Below are 24,371 nucleotides of genomic sequence, written 5' to 3' on the forward strand. Positions count from 1 at the left end.
TGGAGGGGTGGGGCAGGGTCCTGGAAGAGCCCAGAATGTGTGTGTTCAGAGGTGGGGAAGGGCCACTGCTTATCTGAGGATTGGGGCGTGCTAGGCAGGGAACCCCATAGATGTTCACCTTCGTGGAGAAAAGGATAGGATGCCTTAGATACTTGGTTTCATCTTGGCATCTTTCGTTGGGCTGTTGCAGAAGTAAAAGTGGTTAACAACTGAACGGTTTTTGGAGATACTGGGGAAAACAGTTTCTGGCTAAAAATAGTTGCTTTTATTTTATTAAAAAATTTTTTTTAATTGAAGTATAGTTGTTTTACAATGTTATGTTAATTTCTGCTGTACAGCAAAGCGATTCAATTATTTATATATCCATATATATATACACACACACACACACACACACACATTTTTTTTTAACATTCTTTTCCATCATGGTTTATTACAGGATATTGAATATAGTTCCCTGTGCTGTACAGTAGGACCTTGTTGCTGATCCATTCTATGTATAATAGCTTACATCTGCTCACCCCAGCCTCCCACTCCATCCCTCCCCCACCTCTCTCCCTCCTTGGCAACCAGAGGTCTGTTCTCTATCGATGTGAGTGTTTCTGTTTCATAGATAAGTTCATTTGTGTCATATTTTAGATTCCTCATATAAGTGATATCATATGGTATTTATCTTTCTCTGTCTGACTTACTTCACTTAGTATGATCATCTCTAGTTGCATCATGTTGCTGCAGATGACATTATTTCATTCTTTTTTATGGCTGAGTAGTATTTCCTTGTATATATGTGCCACATCTTTATCATTCATCTCTTGATGGACGTTTAGGTTTTTTTCACGTCTTGGCTATTGTAAATAGTGCTGCAGTGAACACTGGGGTGCATGTATCTGTTTGAATTATGGTTTTCTCCTGATATATGCCTAGGAGTGGGATTGCTGGGTCATATGGTAGTTCTATTTTTAGTTTTTTAAGGAACCTCCATACTGTTCTCCATAGTGGCTGCACCAATTTACATTCCCACCAACAGTGTAGGAGGGTTCCCTTTTCTCCACACCCTCTCCAGCATTTATTATTTGTAGACTTTTTGATGATGGCCATTCTGACTGATGTAAGGTGGTACCTCGTTGTCATTTTGATTTGCATTTCTCTAATACTTAGCGATGTTGAGCATCTTTCGTGTGCCTATTGGCCATCTGTATAAAAAGAGTTGTCTTAAAATCTGTAAGGTCTGATAGTAGTACGCTCTTATAAATTGTCTGATCCCAAGTCACACTTGCTCCTCAGTTTTCTTTCCCTGACTGTAACTGATTATCAGCAGAAAGAGTATTACGTGGACATAATCATATCAAATAACATTTGTTGGCACGAAACAGCAGTCTAAATATACATGTGAAACTTGTGTTATGGTCAAATTGTTCCCTAACGTATCAGTTGCACCAAAACAAATTCACATTTTTCAGAGAATGTGAAATTGTCAGTGGCAGAACTGACTGGCCTTTGCCCAAGTGTTACTTCGCAGAAGGAAGTTGTAATGTGGTGAAGTTTGCTAAGAGAGAAATCACCTATAGTGGGGTTTGTCTTTTTCTTGTTATTTTTTAATTGACAGTTATAGATGAGAAGTTTAAGGGTTTAAAATTTGGCTGTGGAATCTTGAGTTCACTTGGGGAAACAGTGGGAGAGATGTTAATACTGCTTCACCTTAGATACGAGTCCCTGCACTTTTATTTTTCATGTATTTTCAGTCTATATGTATACTTTTTAAAAAAAAATTATTTTATTTATTTATTTTTGGCTGCGTTGGGTCTTCGTTGCTGCATGGGCTTTCTCTGGTTGCAGTGAGCTGGGGCTACTCTTTGTTGAGGTGCGTGGGCTTCTCATTGTGGTGGCTTCTCTTGTTGCAGAGTGCGGGCTCTAGGCACGCAGGCTTCAGTAGGTGTGGCACAAGGGCTCAGTAGTTGTGGCTCGTGGGCTCTAGAGCACAGGCTCAGTAGTTGTGGCACATGGGCTTAGTTGCTCTGTGGCATGTGGGATCTTCCCGGACCAGGGCTTTAACCCATGTCCCCTGCATTGGCAGGCGGATTCTTAACCACTGCACCACTAGGGAAGCCCCTATATGTATACTTCTAAAAGAAATTTTGAAACCTTGTTTTCAATCTATACGTGACCTTTAAAAAGGGAATTTGAAGCTGCGTTAAGTCAATATGAACTAATTCATAAAATATTTTGAATATTAATATTCATGAAATATAGGAGTATTGTGAAATATAAGCAGAAGTTAAGATTTGATCAAATTAGGGAAAATAAATATTTGAAATCTGCTCTAACTTTTGTTGATGTAGGTACATAGAAATATGTCACGAGCTAAGAAATGTGGCCTCGAGCTGGTAATCTTGTCTCATCTTCATTTTCCTCCTGTAAAGTGGGGATAATAACTAGTGTCTCATGTTAAGTGGGGTCCATTCACATTGCTTCATATGGTGCCTGGCACATCGCAAATGCACATAATTATTAGCCACTAGGATAACTTGTTGGTCCATTGAGAACTGGGAAGATTCAAAGAAAGCTTTGTGGTAGTATAGTCATTCCTAGGTCCCCAGGGGATTTGATCTAGGACCCCCGAGGATACCAAAATACACGGGTGCTCAAGTCCCTTATATAAAATGGCATAGTATTTGCTTATAACCTAAGCATATCCTCCCATATACATTAAATCACCTCTAGATTACTTGTAACACTTAATAAATGTAAATGCTGTGTGAATAGTTGTAAATACAGTGTAAAGGCTGTGTAAGTAGTTGCTGGCATGTGGGAAAGTTTTACTTTTTGGAACTTTCTGGAAAAAAATTTTTTGGGGGGAATATTTTCATTCTGCAGTTGGTTGAATTCGTGAATGTGGAACCCAAGGACATGGAGGGCTGACTGTAAATGGGGGAAAAAGGAGGCTTTTCTTCTGTTTTTTGAAGCTCTAAAATTCTCTGGGAAAAAGTTTTTTCCCCCCCATTTTTCTCTTCTTTTCTTCTTCAGGGGCTTCATATCTTTATATTCTTTTTCTAAGAGAACAGCTTGATGTCTATAGCATATTCCAAAATGAAAAAGTCTAATTAATTAAAGAAAAATGACATCTTTTTTTTTTTAACAGATATATCACATTTTATTTATCCATTCATCAGTCAGTGGACATCTAGGTTTCAGTATTGGGCTGGTACGAATAGTGCTGTTATAAACATTTGTATACAAGTCAATTTTCTTGGGTGCATACTTAGCAATTGCTGGGACATATGGTAATTATATGTCAACTTTTTGAGAAACTGTTTTCCTCAGCGGCTGTACCATTTTTCATTCCCACCAGAAATATTTGAGGTTTCCAATTTCTCCACATCCTTGCCAATCTTTGTTAATATGTCTTTTTAAATATAGCCATCCTAGAGATTGGGAAGTGGTATCTTTTTTTTTTTTTTTAATATTTATTTATTTGGTTGTGCCAGGTCTTAGTTGTGGCAGGCAGGCTCCTTTGTTGTGGCACATGGGCTCCTTAGTTGTGGTAGGCAGGCTCCTTAGTTGTGGCATGTGAACTCTTAGTTGCAGCATGCACATGGGATCTAGTTCTCTGACCAGGGATCGAACCCAGGCCCCCTGCATTGGGAGCACGGAGTCTTAACCACTATGCCACCAGGGAAGTCCCAGGAAGTGGTATTTTATTGTGGGTTTAATTTGCATTTCCCTAAAGAGTAATGATGTTGAACATCTTTCGTTTGCTTATCAGACATTTGTATATCTTCTTTGAAGAAATGTCTATGCAAATCCTTTGTCCATATTTAAACTGGGTTGTGTTTTTATTTATATATATCTATATATGAGTTCTGTATACTGAAAACTAAACCTTTACCAGATATATGATTTGCAAATATTTTCTCCCATTCTGTGGATTGTCTTTTCATTTTCTTGATAGTTTCCTTTAACACATAGATATACTTTTTTTTTTTAATGTCTCTGGGACTGTGGTTTTTCCATTACCAAAAAATTGAACTTCAAGAATTTTCAAGTGCATTTCAGCTTTTCTGTTTGAACATTTTCCTGTTAACATGTTTGGTTCCTGAGTTCAGATATCTGAGATGTGTATGTTTGGGCCTCCAAATGGAGCATGTTTTCCCCCAGGTTTTGCTTTTTAATATAACTGCAGTGAAATCTTTGGGTATAAATCTTTATCTGCATCTCTTGGTACTTATTGCCACCCTGCTTTCCGGAAAGTTCGAACTGATTTATACTCTTATTAAACAGCAAGGAGTGAGGCTGCGCATTCCCAGCACCAGCACCCACTCTGTGTTCTATCATTAAAAACAAAAAGGCTAGAAACCCCACCCCACAAAGAAAACCACATACAAATAACAACAACAGCAACGAAGACACCACTGCAGTCTCATTGGAGAAAAATGGTGTCTTACTTTTCTTAGCCAAGTGACACATGCTTATAATAGAAAAAAGTGTAACTGAAATAAAAACAGTAAAACCATTGATAATCCCACCTTTCAGAGAGAGCTACTCTTAACTGTCTAGTTGTCTTATTTAAAAAAAAAATTTATTATTTGCTTTTGGCTGCATTGGGTCTTTGTTGCTGCACGCGGGCTTTTCTCTAGTTGTGGTGAGCAGGGGCTACTCTTCCTTGCGGTGCACGGGCTTCTCATTGTGGTGGCTTCTCTTGTTGCGGAGCATGGGGTCTAGTCGTGTGGGCTTCAGTAGTTGTGGCACGCGGGCTCAGTAGTTGTGGCTCGCGGGCTCTAAAGCACAGGCTCAGTAATTGTGGTGCACGGGCTTAGTTGCTCCATGGCTTGTGGGATCTTCCCGGACCGGGGATAGAACCCATTTTCCCCTGCATTGGCAGGCAGATTCTTAACCACTGTGCAACCAGGGAAGTCCCTGTCTAATTGTTTTAGTTTGCTTTTTAAAAAAATAATTGGAATGGTTGAACGTTTGTTTATTAGCCATTTAATTTCCTTTCTTGTGAGATATAGTCTTTATCTTTTTGTTTATTGGATTTGTATGGCTTTTTCTTTTTTTACATTAAGGATATTAGTCTTTTGCTGTTTATCTTTTAATTTTGTCTAATATAACCCTTCCCCCCCAAATTTGTGATATTTTTTGATACACAGATGTTTAAAATTTTTATATTGTAAATCTGTTGATATTTTTCTGTTTTGATTTATTCTATTGCTTTTACATTTGGAAAGTTATGTTCTATCCTGAGATGAAGTAAAGAGTAGTCTATATATTTTTCCCACCTTTTTAATATTTAGAAAAAAAAACTTAACTCTGATGCACATGGTGTTTGTTTTGCAGCATAGTGTGAAGGAACATCTTACTTGACACCTTTTCCATATAGCTAAACAGTGTTTAGTTAGTTAGACAGAGAGATAGACTATTCCAGGTGAATTTTATTCATCACTATTCAATTACAGTATATTCTGGAGAACACAGAGTAGTAGATTGCCCATCTTGTTGAAAATAGGGCATATGAAGGAGGATTTAAGATTGGGAAGACAGACTGAAGTCTAAGTGGGGACTGCCTTTGATGCCATGTTAAAAGTTGAAATTTGTAGGCAGTGAGAATTTTGAGTGGCTGAATATCCTTGAAATGAACTTTTAGTTAGGAGTCCTTCAGCTGCAAGCAATAAAAATAAAAAAGCCTGAGTCAAACTGATGTAATTTAAGCAAAAAATTGAAAAGATATTTTATGGGCTTGTGCAGTTGAAAAATCCAGAGGTAGTACCAGCTTCAAGCTTGCCTTGATCCAAGTTCAGTTGATGTTGTTGGGTGGCTTCTTTCCATCTCTTGACCTTGCTCTCCTCCCCACTGGCCTCTTTTTCAGGTTCCTAGAGGGGGCCCCTCATATCTCCAGATTTATATACTCTTAGGTCCATGTTTGGAAGAAACGAATGTCTCTTTCTTGAAATTCCCTTATAAATCCAGAAATTTCCTTGATTGGACTCATTGGTTCTCTGTGGCTACAGGGGACATATGAGGATAATTGGCTGGAGGTGGTTCTGTGCCTGCCTCAAATGAATCCGTGTTGGTGAGGGAATTCAGGGGTTCTCTTTGGCCAGGTTTGGGTCACATGATCTCCTCCCAGAGTCAGGAACAGAACCTCCCCAGGACCACATAGTCTGAATGTTAGGGAGGGGCGGTTTCCCAGAGCAGTTGAGCATACTGGAGAAACAGAAGGTGTGTCAGTCAGGTTAGGCTAGGTTATGCTGCAGTGACAAGTGACACCAAAAATCTCAGTGGTTTAGGATTGGCAGCTGTAACCACAGTTTATTTCTCACTCCTGCAGTCTCCTGGGGCCTCAGGCACTTCTCCAGGGCAGTTGCCCTCAATGTGGTGGCCTAGCCTTCCAGGCTTCTCCATCTTGTGGTGTCTCCATAGCACATGTGTCCATGATTGATACAGCAGGGGAGGGAGTGTGCTCTGCTCTGGAAGTGACCCGTGTCACTTCTGCCCACAATCTGTTGGCCAGAGCCGGCCAGAGTGGGACTGGGGGTGGTTAGGGGTGAAGGGGGGGTTGTAATCTTCCCCATGTGCCTGGAAGGAGAGAATGTGAGTCAGCACGAGGTGGCCCAGCCTCGCTGGGTAGCACACATGCCCAGGACCCACAGTCACTGCCTACCACAGGCTCCCTCGAGGACCTCAGTTGGTCTCACTCATCCCTTATGCCTCTCCTCCTGACTTTATCTGACCTCTTCCTGGGACGGTGCTGAGAGTAGGGGATGTATCCCTTTAGAGCTTCCCAGTGGTGTCCCCAAGGGCCGAGGGACAGTCATGTGGCCTTTCTGAGGACATCAGGAGTATTCCTTGACATGACTCAGGCCATGGATTTCTACTTGGCACTGTCCCACACACTGCTCCATTAGGCTGGGGGCCTTTATTAAGGGAGAGTCTGTGCATTTCTGAACATTACAGGGAACACAGTACTTATCAAAAGTTGTATTTCCCAAACTCAGATCTTTACACGGTTTAAAAATCTTTCCTTGAATAGGTGGAAAAATGTCTGACTTCTATACCTAGGTTCTGATTTCATTCATACTCAGAAGTAAAGATAAAGTTAAGGCAAGGAAGGAATTCTTCTGTGGTGATCTTACAAAAACAAAAACGAACTCACCAAAAAACCAAAATAACAGAAAATGGTGTAGTGGCTATGGAAAACAGTATGGTGGGCCCTCAGAAAATTAAAAATCAGGTTACTATATGATCTAGCAAGTCCACTTCCGGGTATATACCCTGAAGAAGTGAAAGCAGGGGCTCAAAGAGATATTTGTCCATCCACATGCATAGCAGCTTTGTTCATGATAGCCAACAGGTGAGAGCAACCCAAGTGTCCATGTGTCATCACAGATGAATGGATAAACAAAATGTGGATATACTTACAGTGGAATATTATTTAGCCTTTAGAAGGAGTGAACTTCTGACACGTGCTCCAACATGAATGAATCTTGAAGATGCTATGCTAAATAAAATGAGCCACTCACAAAAGACAAATACTATATGATTCTCCTTATATGAGGTACCTAGAGGAGTCACATTCCTAGAGACAGAACATAGAAGGGTGGTTGCCAGGGCCTGGGGGAGGAGGAATGGGGAGCTGGTGTTTAATGGAATGGGTATGGAGTTTCACTTTTGCAAGATGAAAAGAGTTCTGAAGCTGGATGGTGGGGATGGTCGCACAGCAATGTGAATCACCTTAATGCCACTGCACCGTACACTTAAAATGGTTAAGATGGTAAATTTTGTGTTATGCATATTTTACCACAATAAAAATAAGCAAACACAGAACCCCAGGAAGCTTACAGATGTTTCCTGTAAGTGGTCCACTGCGTGTGCTCTGTGGGATGAGCAGGTGAGTAACCGGAAGCTGGTGCGTGTGCAGGGGGCGCCCAGTCTGCCGCCTGATCCCAGGAAAGGCGCTCACCTCCCAGCTCAGGGTGGCTGCCTTGGAACCCAGCTCTGGTCGGAGCTTTGGGCAGAGCAGCAGAGCTGTCTCTCCATGTCTTTGTCCCCGTTGTATAGTCTTGCTGTCATCATCCATTAGGAGCAAAAGGAATTTGCTCTCTAAATTCGTACCCACTCTTGTGTCTGCTTTGGGGAAGTACATAACTGACTAGTCAAGGGCCCTTCTGTTTATACTTGGAGTTTAGACAAGTATAAAGTTTAGACAACTGAGTTTAGATTCAGTTTAGACAGACCGTATTTCTCTGAATGGTTGGCATTCTTTTCTTTTGCCTTGTAATGACTTGCGTTTATTCTTAGCACTTTTTTGAAGTGATTGCATGGGATGCTGAGATCCTTTTAAGCTGCTGATGTCCCTCGTGTTTATTTCGAGTGATGACAAATTAAGCATGCAAGCTTTCCGGTGATGATGTTCATGTGATTGATGCACCTTGAGCTTCCCCTCCGGTGGGGAGTGCATTCCTGGGCAGCTTCTGGAGATGTGCTGACTGTCAGCACCATGTTCCAAAACAGTCGTGTTCCCTGAGGGCTTCACAACTTCTTCTCAGGTAGCAGAAAGGGACGTGGACTTCATTGTCAGCACCTTTCTAAATAGAAACTTCTAAGGTCAACAGGCCGTGAGAACTTCCTTGGAAAGGTCATTTGTGAAAGAAGAGCTTTTGGTCACTCTGTAAGCGATCCCGCTTCACTTCGTACAGACGATGCCATGTGGTCCTATTCGGAAAATGACATCCTCTGCAGTGGCCCGTTGATGCTGTAAGGCCAGATGGTCTTCAGTGTTGGATGCTGAAGAGCTTAGGACTGCTGGCTTCTCCCTTCCTGAGGACTAGTTCTCGTGAACTGTCTGCCTTCAAGTTACTGTCTTTCTTATCCTCCAGTGGATCTTAGTTGCAAAAAAAAAAGGCCAAGGTTACCATCTCACTGATTTTGACAAAGGAAACTAAGAAGAAATGGAATTGTTGGTGAATCTTGGCTATTTGGATTTTCAGTAGACTTGGTCATATCTAGGTTGTCAGTGGGAGAGAAACTTGGCATCTTACTGGGAGAGAAACTTATGGCATCTTACCTGGTGACCATGAATAGGCTTCAGGGGTCAACCTTCCTGAAGTTTTCCACGAAATTTTATTTGTGTTTTTCTGTGTGGAGCGGATTCTATGGCTTTTGTTAGGTTCTCAAAGGGATCCAAGCCCCACAGCTATAAGGAGCCTTCTGAAAGGCTCAGAATACGTCATTGTGGCTGGCACGGTGCCCTGATTGGAGTTGTCACCCTGTGAAAGTAGTACTTTTTGGGTATGTCAGGTGGCCCCTGAGAAGTGGATAATGTGAGAAAGAAGGTAGCAGAAGGGAAGGAGGAAGCATTGTAGACTCTATGGTAAGCCTTGAAATGAGGAAGGATTGACTCCGTTTTATTGAGAAAATAAATGCACCCTTCTCAAATGCTTGTTGATTCCCATAATCCTGGAGAAGAGCATTAAGAGTGCAGATTCTGAAGCCCGACTTACCAGGTTCAAATCCCAGCTCTGCTGTGTAGTGGTTGTGTGTCCTTCAGCAAATTGTATAATTTCTGTGTGCTTCTAGTGTCCTCATACATCAAATGGGGATAGTAGAGCCTTCGCCTCATGAGGTTGTCGTAAGGATTAAATGAGGTGGTAGAAAGTGCTTCTGAGCATATAGTACGTGGTAAGTGCTAAATAAATATTAGCTCTTACGACAGAGCCAGGAGGTGGCCCTTAGTAATGTGAAGAGTAGTAAAATACAGATAGTTCAATTTTAGTAGTAAGATGTGGACAGTTCACTTTTCGTGTTGCATGTGTTGGTGGTTTTGTACCTATCTCCAGGAAGTCACCTGCCTTCAGCATTTGTTTACTGATGAGTTGCTTCGGGTAAATTTTCGTGCACAAACATCATAGAAGGTGAGAGAATGCTGTTACATATCCTCTTAGCAAAATGGGACGGTCTGTGTTCTTGTTGCAAAGTGCTGCATGATGAGATTCTTTGTGTTAAATGACTACGTGTGAAGTGACTGGATGAGAATATTGTACTTCCTCTTTGTCTTTAGAAATATATTGTGCAATCTCTGTCATTACCTGACTCTAGAGAGCTGCTTTCTATCTCTTTGCATTCATCTTCTGACTCATCTAATAATTGTGAAATGTCTTCTTCTGTCAGTTTTATGCTGGAAAATAGAGAATTATGAATTCTCAACTGTGTTCCATGAAAGCTAAAAAAATGACTGCAGAGATGGTATCTTCAGACCTCTTTGATATACCTTCCTGAAAATGATGTGATACTTCGGGCAGGGCAATGAGGAAGCTGAAGGATGACGTGGTAGCGATGATTTGTTTCACTATTGCAACATCTTGGGCAATCTCCTGTCATATCCTGCTTTCTTTATTTAGTCTTTTTTTTAAATCATAGGTGGGAATAATTGCTAGGTAATGATGAAATAATGCCTGCAATGATAAAATAGGAAAATGTTTCAAGATGTTGGAAACTAAGATCACTAACCTCCCATATTGCATCTTAGATTTTTAAAAGGATCCAGTGGGCTCATGGAAGTTGTAAGGTAGGATGAGTTTTTGGAAAACCTCCAAGGAAGAATAAAAGTCATGAAAATAGCAATCCTCACAAATAGTCAGAACTGCTCAAAAAAGAAGCTCAAAACTAACATAGGATCCAGGGGACCCTGATGGTATCCTGGGGATAATCACATTTCTAACAAACCATCTGAAGGAAATCATCTGAAAGGCAAAGATGAACATCTGAAGGTACTTAATGCTGTTTGTTTTTTTTTTTAAACAGGAAAAAACCCTAAGTGTGTAACAGAGAGTAAAAGGTTGATGTGGCACAATATACCAGAATCTTACATAATGGGTTTTTTAAAAAAATTAATTAGTTTATTTATTTATTTTTGGCGGTGTCGGGTCTTTGTTGCTGCGCGCGGGCTTTCTCTAGTTGGCAGCGAGGGGGGGCTACTCTGCACTGCGGTGCGCGGGCTTCTCATTGCGGTGGCTTCTCTTGTTGCAGAGCACAGGCTCTAGGCACGTGGGCTTCAGTAGTTGTGGCTCGCGTGCTCTAGAGTGCGGGCTCAGTCCTTGTGGCGCACGGGCTTAGTTGCTCCGCAGTGTGTGGGATCTTCCCGGACCAGGGCTCGAACCCGTGTCCCGTGCATTGGCAGGCGGACTCTTAACCACTGTGCCACCAGGGAAGCCCTATATAATGATTTAAATTTATATTCTTAGAAAGTCTGTAATGATAGAACACATTATGATAGGATATTAAGTTTAGAGTGGAACACAAAGCTGTGTATATCGTGTGGGGTCAGCTATGTAGACTACATACATAGAACAATATGGGCGGCAAATACAGGAAATGTTAGTAGTTTTTTTCTGGGTGATGTTACAGTGGGTGATATTTAATTATCTACGTGTTTATCTTCTAAAATCTCTAACTGGCATGTATTCTTTTTTAAACAGAAACAAATCTTTTCGTGATGTCGAAGCAAATATTTTTTTTATAACAGTCTTATTAGGATGTTATGTACATACCATACAATTCACCCACTTAAAGTTTCCCATTCAGTGGGTTTTAGTGTAATCAAAACAGCTGTTCAGCCGTCACCACAATCAATTTTAGAACATTTTCACCACCCCCAAAAGAAATTCTATGCCCATTAGCAGTCATTCCATTTCTCCCCATCCGCCAGTTCTAGGCAACCACCAGTCTATTGATACTTTCTGACTCAGTGGATTTGCCTAGTCTAGACATATCATATAAATTGAATCATACAATATGTGTTCCTTTCTGACTGGCTTCTTTCACTTAGCATAATGTTTTCAAGGGAAGGCGAATCACTCTTGCACTTCAGTTTACTCATTTTGTTTCGAAATCATACTAACCTTTATTTATCATAGGGTATAATGTATTTTTTCCCTTTACTTCTAGAATTGGTTCCTTCAATTATGAGCAACTTGTTGAATCCAGATGCCATCTTCTCAAACAATGAGATGAGCTTGTCGGACATTGAAATCTACGGCTTTGATTATGATTATACCCTGGTGTTTTATTCCAAGCACCTGCACACACTGATATTTAATGCAGCTCGGGACCTTCTCATCAACGAACACAGGGTAAGAGCGTGGGGACCTCACAGTCCTCTTCCCCTTCCCCGCTGGCGTTTGAAGACTAGCCGTGAGCTGACCTGGCCTCATGCATGGCACAGTAGACATCCCTTAGTAAATTGTTGCTGAATGAATGAGTAGATTTGGTTCCGTTCCAAATGACTCCATCTGGAAGATAGTTTTTTTAAAAAACCACTTTATCGAGGTATGATTGACACGTGAAAGGCTATATGTATTTAATGTATATAACTCACTGAGGTTCAGGAGAAGTGTGTGAAACCATCATCAAGGTCATAAACTATCCATCGCCTCCCAAAGTTTCCTCCTGCCCCCTTTATTTATCATTATTGTTATTTGTGTGTGTGTGTGTGTGTGTGTGTGTGTGTGTGTGTGGTAAGAACGCTTAACATAAGATCTACCCACTTGGCAAATTTTGAGTATACAATACAATATTGTTAGCTATAGGTACTATGCTATATAATAGATCTCCAGAACTCATTTATCTTGCCTAACTGAAACTTTGTACCTGGAAGATAGTTGTTTGTTTAATAAAGAATCTTTAGCTGTCTCTGACAAAAAGACGGTCCCAAGTTACTCATGAGTGGAGATTCGGCCGCGGACGTTTGCCCTCTCCTTTCTCATGGAGCAGTGACATAGGTTCTCCCAAAGCCTGATGCACTGGCAGACTGTCAAGTTCTGGTTGGAAGGAATTCTTGAAATCATGGGCAATGTTTTACTCTCATCACTGAACGGAATCGCGTTCTTAGATAAAGAATATTTGAATGTCTTTTGATGTGTAGTGTTGTTGAGAGCTTATAATAGGGAAGGAAGAAAAACACTCAAAACCAAACGTGGTTTTTTTCTCTAGTCTAGTTTGAGTACATGTTTCAGGAACCAGGATGTGAAGCATCCTCAGAGGTCATCTGGACCAGTCCCCTTTGAGAACCCCTGACAGCATCCTGAGAAGTGTGACTGGAGTGCATCGCTCCTGGAGGTGTTCTGAATTTGGGGAGATTCTTCCACGGGTTGAAAAATTCTGCCTTCATGCAGCTTTTACCACTGATCTCTTCTCGTCATTCATCCCTTCACACGTTCATTCTCCCTTTACTCAGTCCTCTTCTGTGCTAAGCTCTGTCATAGAAGCAGGGAGGATGAAGGTGAGTAGGATACAGGTGCTGTCCTTGGAGAACCAACAGTCTAGTGGGGGAGTCCATCCTGTAGGCAGGTAAATTATGAAGCCTCTGCCTGGTGGAGCCCTACAGACATCTGAACAGAGAGCTAGGCGTGTGCAGAGGATGGTTGGAACAACTTTCTCTGCCCGAGGGAGTTGGGGAACAACGAAGGAGGTGATATTTCAGTGGAATCTGGAAGGAGTTTATCCACAGAGGTGGGCTGGGGGTGGGGGAGGGTGGGTGTGAGTAACCTAGAAACCTAAATCATGAAGACTGATATTTTATACTTGACTATTTGAGTAATGGGCTGGGTGTTATGTGGACCATTATGCCCTCTAAGACTTCTTTTACCTGTTGGATCATTCTTAGTTTTTCCAACCATTCTCACTTGGCGTCTTTTCTCATCTTTTCATCGTCTTGGTCACCCTTCTTTGTGTGTGCTCTGGTTTATCCCTCTCAAATGTGAGGCTCTGAACTGAAGATGTTACTGCAGGTGGGGTCTGACTAGTGTGGAATAGAGGGAGCCCATCACCTTCCTGGTTCTGGGTATCTTACCTTTATTAATGCTGTTAAAGTTTTGGATCCTCACCATTTGGTGCAGTATATTTCCTGATCCCCTCAGCTTTTGGTTATCAGTGGATTTAATAAGAAACTCGTTTGTCCTTATTCAAAATGCAGAAATGGCACTTGCCAAAAATAACATTCCCTTCAGCCACCAAGCTTTCTTTAGTTATGGCCACTTGATCAGACGTAAACCCATCTAGCCACTTGCCATCCAGCTGCATTTCTCCATTTGTTCAAGAGACTCTCTTCTCTTCGGTCTAACCCACGGTCCTTTCCCTTTACTTTGAGGATGGAAGCAGGATAAGAGCGAGGTGGTCCTGCTCTTGCTCTCCTATATGTCGGCTTATCCCATCTCCCCACCACCCCACTGGAGAGCGAGCTGAAGGGGTCTTGCACTGGTGCTGGCATTCTAATCCCAGGTCGTCTGCAACGTTTGCTGTGACTGATATCACTTACAAAACGAAGGTCATTATACTAACAGCACCAACTGTTGGCTGTCTGCTCAGTGCCGAAAGCACAGGTTCTGGAGCCTGACTGCTGGAGTTTGAATCCTGGCTTTTACCACTTATTTCTTAGGTAATCTGGAGTAACTGACCTAATGTCTCTGAGCCTCAGTTTCCTCCTCTGTGAAATGGGCACAGTTAACAGTACTTTTCTCACATGTTATCGTGATAATTAAAGGAGTTAATTTCTGTAAAATGCCTGGCACATAGAATACACTCAGTAAAGGTTAGCTATTACTACTGTTATTTCTGATCTGCATGACAGCCCTGCAAATGGATATTCACTCTGTTTTACGGTTGGGCAGACTGAGGCTTACGGAGTTCAGCTAGTAGTTCAAGGCCACAAGACCAGTAGGAGGCAGAACCAGAATTTAAACTTAGATTTGCCTGTTTCCAAGGCAGAGATGCTCTCTTCTTTGTTCACGTTGCCTTTTGTGGGATTAATAACACCTTTTCTTTCTACCCTATGGGTTTGTTGTTCGTATGAAAATAAAATATTCATGACGATGAAAAATTTATGAAATTTGGAGAGAAAAGAGAGATGAAATAGATGGGAAAAAGGTGCAATCATTATGATTAGAAAAGCTTCTAGATTTAAGATACTTATTTCATTCTCATTATGTCTGTTTGTTGCTTTGATAAAAGAGATATGTCCTAACATTAATTATATCAAGCATATTAATAGAGGCAGTTATGCTAATGCAGATTTTTCTCTTGTTTTGGATTTGAAAATAATTCTTCCAAGATGCTGTTGGAAGCATTGAGTTTGGTGCCATTTTTTCCTGCCAAAGACTAAAAGTACTTGTAGAGATGAAAGACATCTGCTTTTGAGATGCATAGTAATAGAGCAGTAAGTTTGCAATTAAGCATCTTCCCCAAAAGCAAATGTAAATGTTCCAGCCCTTTCGTAATTACCCTTTCTCTTTTTTTTTCACGAGAATAAGTTTTTACAAAAATTGAAATAAATATTGGATAATAACTGTATCTATATTTTCATTCGGTACGTCCGCCCCAAGGGATGGAAAGACAGTGTTAGAAGAGTTCTTAATTTCACCTCCCAGATTTGCACCCTCATCAGTCAGTGTTCCTGATTATTAATGGTTACCGACATTCACCCGGTTTTTCAGATCCAAAGCCTAACACCAGCCTCGACTCCTCAGTTCACCTCTGTTCCGCCTCTGATCTCTCAACACATGCTGTCTCTTTTTTATAATAAACTTCCTTTTAGAAGAGTATTAGGGTTACAGAAAAGTTGCAAAGGTAATACAGAGAGTACACCCCATGGCTGGTTTCCCCTAATGTTAACATTTTACATTACTGCGGTGCATTTATCACAACTGAGGAACTGATATTAATTAATTGTTATTGATGAAAGTCTGTACTTGCTTCAGGTTTCCTTAGTTTTTACCTCATGTCCTTTTCCTGGTCCAGGATCCCATCCAGGACACCGCATTGCATTTAGGTGTCACGTCTCCTTAGGTTTCTCTTGGCTCTGACAGTTTCTTACAGGTTCCTTATTTTTGATGACCCGTTGATGACTTTGATGGTTGTGAAGAGTCCTGGTCAGTACATTTTAGCATGCCCTTCTCTTGGGCTCTGTCTCCTGTTTTCTCCTGGTTAGACTGGGCTTGTGGATTTGGGGAGGAAGACCATGGAGGTAGAGTTCCATTCTCATCACATCCTGTCAACATGACTTACCACTGACGATGCTGGCCTTGACCATCTGGCTGAGGTAGTGTTTACCAGGTCTCTCCACTATAAAATTACTCTTATCTCCCTTCCCATGCTGTACCGTTTGGGAGGAAGTCAGTCTCTGCAACCGTGAGCTCTCTTTTCACTCATTCAGAATATGTCCTGCCTGCCTCTATCCACTTCTCACCTCCCCCACTGCCTGCACCCTGGTCCAAGCCACCATCACCTCCCGCCCGATGGTGCGGTAGCCCCCTGACTGGTCCCCTGGCTTCTATTCTTGCCCCTTAGTCTGTTCTCCATTTGGCAGCAAGAGTGAACCTTTAAACGTTAGTCATCTCAGTCCTGGACTCAAGACCCCCTCGAGCCTTCCCATCACACTTGGAGTGACAGCAGAGGCCTCTAGTGCTCTGGGCCTCAGGCTTCCTCACCAGCCTCCTCTCCTCCCACCTGCCCTCGCTGTGCTCCAGCTGCCTCGCCGCTCCTTGAACCGCCAGACACGCTCCTACCTTCGGGCCTTTGCACCTGCCAGCCCCTCTGGTGGAACCTCCTGCCTGGCTCCAGGCAACCCGAAGCCTTGCTCCTCATTGCTTTTTTTCCCCTAGATCTCTGAACCCTTGTACTGCGTTCTTTCTGTAGTACTTATCACTACGAGGCACTGTACCATGTGTTGATTTGTTTATGGTTCGCCTGCCCACCATAGAATGGAAACTTCTTAGGGGCAGAGACGGTGTCAGTTGCTTTTGTTTTTGTTTATTTTAGCTGCGCCATGTGGCATGCGGGATCTTAGTTCCCCGACCAGGGATCGAACCCGGGCCCCCTGCAGTGGAAACGTGGAGTCTTAACCACTGGTCCGCCAGGGAAGTCCTGACAGTGTCAGTTTTGTTCACTGCCAAATTCCCAGGCCCTGGCACAAAGTACTCGCTCAGTAAATACTTGACGTGTTCATTGGATTCCACCGTTAAGTGAGAGTATAGTGCTTGGTGTAGAATCGCCTGATGCAGGTCATTTTGCCTTGGCTTCATGTTTTGTGTGGATTTTGGAGAACTTTGTTTCTATACCCTTCTGCCCAGGAGGGAAATAGCATTGAGGGATTTCATGGCAGGTGTTAGATAAATGAGCCCGAATGTGACATTTGACTCAGCGCTTTGTGCAGCTTGGCTGGAGAACTTGCCGCATGCGGGTCAGCCTGGTGGTTCCAGGAGATGTTCTTGCACACGCGTGACCCTGGCCGTGCACTGGGAGGTAGCTGTGCAGCCATGTAGAGGGGTTTCCTGTGCCCGTTGACAGTTGTGGAGGTTTTTTACGTAAGCAGTTCACATCATGATTGGGAGATCCTGGGGACACAGCCTCCCTAGACTCAGAAGTCGATATTCTGGCCCGCAGGTGCACGCTCTGAGGGCAGGGGCAGTGGGGAGAGCCTGACCCCCCGCCTCACCACGCCCCGTGCTGTGTGGCCCAGGCCAGGTTGTTTCATCCGGAGCCTCTGAGGTCCCATCTGTCAAATGGGCATGGTGGGGCCAGCTGTGCAGAGCAGCAGACAGTGTGCTCGGTACGTCGGTGCTACCAGCGAGGTAACTGGTGTTCCAATTCTGAGATCTCGGGAGAGAGGGAAGGACTTGGATGCCAGGTGCAGTGGATAAGGAGGGGACTGGGATATTTGTGTAGTAGGAGGGACAGGTTAATGATTAGGAAATAGCAGGGGAGCCAGGCCGTGTGTTCTGAACCGGGGTTGGAGCTGTACCCGGGAGCCGGGCGCTGAGAGAGGGTGTCTCTGGCCCGAGTGGGAGGAAGGCTGTACCGACGGCTGAGGGGTCCCTGCAGCTGAGGACAGGGGAGAGTTAAGGCCAGAGAAGCCGGGGGGCTGAAGAAGCTGGGGGGCTGAGGCCTCACCTGTGTGTGGGCAGATAAACACAGAGTAGGGCAGAAGGGGTGCTCTGTGGCCTGGAAGCGCTTGGTCTGGAAGCGGAGGGCAAGCTGTGGCCTGTCCCTTCTGACCCCAGCTTCCCACCCAAGTGCACGAGCCACCTCAGCCTTCGCACAGGGGCCAAGTGTGGATGCTGTCTTGAACTTCGTATGTCGCCAACTGAAACCGGTTCCTTTCTTCCTTCTTAGTATCCCGCGGAAATCAGGAAGTATGAGTATGACCCAAACTTTGCAATCCGTGGACTGCATTATGACGTGCAGCGGGTAGGTTGAATTCTCATCCTTTTTTACAGTTAAACATGTTCGGGGGTAAAATGTACTCTTGATGCTTTTCTTTGCTGAACGTGTAAATTGATTTTAAATTATGTTCTTTGGGGCTGAAGAACTAAACTATCCAAAACATCTTTGGATGAAGTCTTTTTCAAGAGACTGTATTGGAAGAGCATGAATGCATTTAGCCACTGGGAGATACTTGCTTATTTCCAATAGTCAGTCATTTTCAACATTATGAGGACAAGGTGATTGTAATATCTTTTTTTGCAGACAGGCCGTTTCCTTAATGAGGAACTCAGCAAGCAAACCTTTCAGAAACATACAGGATGCTTCTTTGTTTACGACAACTTGATGTTGATAGGATTTATTTATTTATTTATTTATTTATTTATTTATTTTTTTTTTTTTTTTAAACATCTTTATTGAAGTATAATTGCTTTACAATGGTGTGCTAGCTTCTGCTTTACAACAAAGTGAATCAGTTACACATATACATATGTTGCCATATCTCTTCCCTCTTGCATCTCCCTCCCTCCCACCCTCCCTATCCCACCCCTCTAGCTGGTCACAAAGCACCGAGCTGATCTCCCTGTGCTATGCGGCTGCTTCCCACTAGTTATCTATTTTACATTTGGTAGTGTATATATGTCCATGACACTCTCTCACCCTGTCACATCTCACCCCTCCCCCTCCCCATATCCTCAAGTCCATTCTCTAGTAGGTCTGTGTCTTTATTCCCATCTTGCCACTAGGTTCTTCATGACCTCTTTTTTTTTTTTTTCCCTTAGATTCCATATATATGTGTTAGCATACTGTATTTGTTTTTCTCTTTCTGACTTACTTCACTCTGTATGACAGACTCTAACTCCATCCACCTCATTACAAACACCTCCATTTCATTTCTTTTTATGGCTGAGTAATATTCCATTGTATATATGTGCCACATCTTCTTTATCCATTCATCCGATGATGGACACCTAGGTTGCTTCCATGTCCTGGCTATTGTAAACAGAGCTGCAATGAATATTTTGGTACATGACTCTTTCTGAATTATGGTTTTCTCAGGGTATATGCCCAGTAGTGGGATTGCTGGGTCATATGGTAGTTCTATTTTTAGTTTTTTAAGGAACCTCCATACTGTTCTCCATAGTGGCTGTATCAATTTACATTCCCACCAACAGTGCAAGAGTGTTCCCTTTTCTCCACACCCTCTCCAGCATTTATTGTTTCTAGATTTTTTGATGATGGCCATTCTGACCGGTGTGAGATGATACCTCATTGTAGTTTTGATTTGCATTTCTCTAATGATTAATGATGTTGAGCATTCTTTCATGTGTCTGTTGGCAATCTGTATCTCTTCTTTGGAGAAATGTCTATTTAGGTCTTCTGCCCATTTTTGGATTGGGTTGTTTGTTTTTTTGTTATTGAGCTGCATGAGCTGCTTGTAAATCTTGGAGATTAATCCTTTGTCCGTTGCTTCATTTGCAAATATTTTCTCCCATTCTGAGGGTTGTCTTTTGGTCTTGTTTATGGTTTCCTTTGCTGTGCAAAAGCTTTTAAGTTTCATTAGGTCCCATTTGTTTATTTGTGTTTTTATTTCCATTTCTCTAGGACCTGGGTCAAAAAGGATCTTGCTGTGACTTATGTCATACAGTGTTCTGCCTATGTTTTCCTCTAAGAGTTTGATAGTGTCTGGCCTTACACTTAGGTCTTTAATCCATATTGAGTTTATTTTTGTGTATGGTGTTAGGGAGTGTTCTAATTTCATACTTTTACATGTACCTGTCCAATTTTCCCAGCACCACTTATTGAAGAGGCTGTCTTTTCTCCACTGTATATGCTTGCCTCCTTTATCAAAGATAAGGTGACCATATGTGCGTGGGCTTATCTCTGGGCTTTCTATCCTGTTCCATTGATCTATATTTCTGTTTTTGTGCCAGTACCAAACTGTCTTGATTACTGTAGCTTTGTAATATAGTCTGAAGTCAGGGAGCCTGATTCCTCCAGCTCCATTTTTCGTTCTCAAGATTGCTTTGGCTATTCGGGGTCTTTTGTGTTTCCATACAAATTGTGAAATTTTTTGTTCTAGTTCTGTGAAAAATGCCAGTGGTAGTTTGATAGGGATTGCATTGAATCTGTAGATTGCTTTGGGTAGCAGAGTCATTTTCACAATGTTTATTCTTCCAATCCAAGAACATGGTATATCTCTCCATCTATTTGTATCATCTTTAATTTCTTTCATCAGTGTCCTATAATTTTCTGCATACAGGTCTTTTGTCTCCTTAGGTAGGTTTATTCCTAGGTATTTTATTCTTTTTGTTGCAATGGTAAACGGGAGTGTTTTCTTAATTTCACTTTCAGATTTTTCATCATTAGTATACAGGAATGCAAGAGATTTCTGTGCATTAATTTTGTATCCTGCTACTTTACCAAATTCATTGATTAGCTCTAGTAGTTTTCTGGTAGCATCTTTTGGATTCTCTATGTATAGTATCATGTCATCTGCAAACAGTGACAGCTTTACTTCTTCTTTTCCGATTTGGATTCCTTTTATTTCTTTTTCGGCTCTGATTGCTGTGGCTAACACTTCCAAAACTATGTTGAATAATAGTGGTGAGAGTGGGCAACCTTGTCTTGTTCCTGATCTTAGTGGAAATGGTTTCAGTTTTTCACCATTGAGGACAATGTTGGCTGTGGGTTTGTCATATACGGCCTTTATTATGTTGAGGAAAGTTCCCTCTATGCCTACTTTCTGCAGGACTTTTATCATAAATGGGTGTTGAATTTTGTCGAAAGCTTTCTCTGCATCTATTGAGATGATCATATGGTTTTTCTCCTTCAATTTGTTAATATGATGTATCACGTTGATTGATTTGCGTATATTGAAGAATCCTTGCATTCCTGGAATAAACCCCACTTGATCATGGTGTATAATCCTTTTAATGTGCTGTTGGATTCTGTTTGCTAGTATTTTGTTGAGGATTTTTGCATCTATGTTCATCAGTGATATTGGCCTGTAGTTTTCTTTCTTTGTGACATCTTTGCCTGGTTTTGGTATCAGGGTGATGGTGGCCTCGTAGAATGAGTTGGGGAGTGTTCCTCCCTCTGCAATATTTTGGAAGAGTTTGAGAAGGATAGGTGTTAGCTCTTCTCTAAATGTTTGATAGAATTCGCCTGTGAAGCCATCTGGTCCTGGGCTTTTGTGTGTTGGAAGATTTTTAATCCCAGTTTCAATTTCAGTGCTTGTGATTGGTCTGTTCATATTTTCTATTTCTTCCTGGTTCAGTCTCGGCAGGTTGTGCATTTCTAAGAATCTGTCCATTTCTTCCAGGTTGTCCATTTTATTAGCATAGAGTTGCTTGTAGTAATCTCTTATGATCGTTTGTATTTCTGCAGTGTCAGTGGTTACTTCTCCTTTTTCATTTCTAATTCTATTAATTTGAGTCTTCTCCTTTTTTCTCTTGATGAGTCTGGCTAATGGTTTATCAATTTTGTTTATCTTCTCAAAGAACCAGCTTTTAGTTTCATTGATTTTTGCTATTGTTTCCTTCATTTCTTTTTCATTTATTTCTGATCTGATCTTTATGATTTCTTTCCTTCTGCTAGCTTTGGGGTTTTTTTGTTCTTCTTTCTCTAATTGCTTTAGGTGCAAGGTTAGGTTGTTTATTCGAGATGTTTCCTGTTTCTTGATGTAGGCTTGTATTGCTATAAACTTCCCTCTTAGAACTGCTTTTGCTGCATCCCATAGGTTTTGGATCGTCGTGTCTCCATTGTCATTTGTTTCTAGGTATTTTTTGATTTCCCCTTTGATGTCTTCAGTGATCACTTCGTTATTAAGTAGTGTATTGTGTAGCCTCCATGTGTTTGTATTTTTTACAGATCTTTTCCTGTAATTGATATCTAGTCTCATAGCGTTGTGGTCGGAAAAGATACTTGATACGATTTCAATTTTTTTAAATTTACCAAGGCTTGATTTGTGACCCAAGGTATGATCTATCCTGGAGAATGTTCCATGAGCACTTGAGAAAAATGTGTATTCTGTTGTTTTTGGGTGGAATGTCCTATAAATATCAATTAAGTCCATCTTGTTTAATGTATCATTTAAAGCTTGTGTTTCCTTATTTATTTTCATTTTGGATGATCTGTCCATTGGTGAAAGTGGGGTGTTAAAGTCCCCTACTATGATTGTGTTACTGTCGATTTCCCCTTTTATGGCTGTTAGTATTTGCCTTATGTATTGAGGTGCTCCTATGTTGGGTGCATAAATATTTACAATTGTTATACCTTCCTCTTGGATCGATCCCTTGATCATTATATAGTGTCCGTCTTTGTCTCTTGTAATTGTCTTTATTTTAAAGTCTATTTTGTCTGATATGAGAATTGCTACTCCAGCTTTCTTTTGATTTCCATTTGCATGGAATATCTTTTTCCATCCCCTCACTTTCAGTCTGTATGTGTCTCTAGGTCTGAAGTGGGTCTCTTGTAGACAGCATATATATGGGTCTTGTTTTTGTATCCATTCAGCCAGTCTGTGTCTTTTGGTGGGAGCATTTAATCCATTTACATTTAAGGTAATTATCGATATGTATGTTCCTATTCCCATTTTCTTAAATGTTTTGGGTTTGTTATTGTAGGTGTTTTCCTTCTCTTGTGTTTCTTGCCTAGAGAAGTTCCTTTAGCATTTGTTGTAAAGCTGGTTTGGTGGTGCTGAACTCTCTCAGCTTTTGCTTGTCTGTAAAGGTTTTAATTTCTCCATCAAATCTGAATGAGATCCTTGCTGGGTAGAGTAATCTTGGTTGTAGGTTTTTCTCCTTCATCACTTTAAGTATATCCTGCCACTCCCTTCTGGCTTGCAGCGTTTCTGCTGAAAGATCAGCTGTTAACCTTATGGGGATGCCCTTGTGTGTTATCTGTTGTTTTTCCCTTGCTGCTTTTAATATGTTTTCTTTATATTTAATTTTTGATAGTTTGATTAATATGTGTCTTGGTGTGTTTCTCCTTGGATTTATCCTGTATGGGACTCTCTGTGCTTCCAGGACTTGATTAACTATTTCCTTTCCCATATTAGGGAAGTTTTCAACTATAATCTCTTCAAATATTTTCTCAGTCCCTTTCTTTTTCTCTTCTTCTTCTGGGACCCCTATAATTCGAATGTTGGTGCGTTTAATGTTGTCCCAGAGGTCTCTGAGACTGTCCTCAGTTCTTTTCATTCTTTTTTCTTTATTCTGGTCTGCAGTAGTTATTTCCACCATTTTATCTTCCAGGTCACTTATCCGTTCTTCTGCCTCAGTTATTCTGCTATTGATCCCGTCTAGAGTATTTTTAATTTCATTTATTGTGCTTGTCATCGTTTCTTGGTTCCTCTTTAGTTCTTCTACGTCCTTGTTAAATGTTTCTTGCATTTTGTCTATTCTATTTCCAAGACTTTGGATCATCCTTACTATCATTATTCTGAATTCTTTTTCAGGTAGACTACCTATTTCCTCTTCATTTGTTAGGTCTGGTGTGTTTTGACCCTGCTCTTTCATCTGCTGTGTGTTTTTCTGTCTTCTCATTTTGCTTATCTTACTGTGTTTGGGGTCTCCTTTTCACAGGCTGCAGGTTCGTAGTTCCCGTTGTTTTTGGTATCTGTCCCCAGTGGCTAAGGTTGGTTCAGTGGGTTGTGTAGGTTTCCTGGTGGAGGGAACTAGTGCCTGTGTTCTGGTGGATGAGGCTGGATGTTGTCTTTCTGGTGGGTTCGTCCACGTCTGGTGGTGTGTTTTGGGGTGTCTGTGGCCTTATTATGATTTTAGGCAGCCTCTCTGTTAATGGATGGGGCTGTGTTCCTCTCTTGCTAGTTGTTTGGCATAGGGTGTCCAGCACTGCAGCTTGCTGGTCGTTGAGTGAAGCTGGGTCTTGATGTTGAGATGGAGATCTGTGAGAGATTTTCGCCGTTTGGTATTACGTGGAGCTGGGAGGTCTCTTGTGGACCAGTGTCCTGAAGTTGGCTCTCCCACCTCAGAGGCACAGCCCTGATGCCTGGCTGGAGCACCAAGAGCCTTTCATCCACACGGCTCAGAATAAAAGGGAGAAAAAAATGGAAAGAAAGAAAAAAAGAGGATAAAATAAAATAAAATAAAGCAATTATA

At 41.7% G+C, this 24,371-nt stretch overlaps 1 protein-coding gene across 3 annotated transcripts in view; it reads left to right on the forward strand.

Moving 5' to 3' along the window:
- The window catches only part of NT5DC3 (5'-nucleotidase domain containing 3), a 68,224-nt gene that overhangs the window by 10,690 nt on the left and 33,163 nt on the right, over nucleotides 1–24,371 (forward strand). For 2 of the 3 annotated variants that reach the window (XR_009702660.1, XM_061206575.1), the window contains exons 2-3: nucleotides 11,941–12,125; nucleotides 18,160–18,234. Coding sequence is in view for 2 of the 3 variants with exons in the window: in XM_061206575.1 (XP_061062558.1) it covers nucleotides 11,941–12,125; nucleotides 18,160–18,234 (260 nt within the window). In the remaining variant the exon portion in view is untranslated. The remainder of the gene's footprint in view (nucleotides 1–11,940; nucleotides 12,126–18,159; nucleotides 18,235–24,371) is intronic. The other variant, XM_061206576.1, reaches the window with a different exon arrangement.

The sequence above is a fragment of the Eubalaena glacialis genome, chromosome 11 (assembly GCF_028564815.1).
Source record: "Eubalaena glacialis isolate mEubGla1 chromosome 11, mEubGla1.1.hap2.+ XY, whole genome shotgun sequence".
NCBI lineage: Eukaryota > Metazoa > Chordata > Mammalia > Artiodactyla > Balaenidae > Eubalaena > Eubalaena glacialis.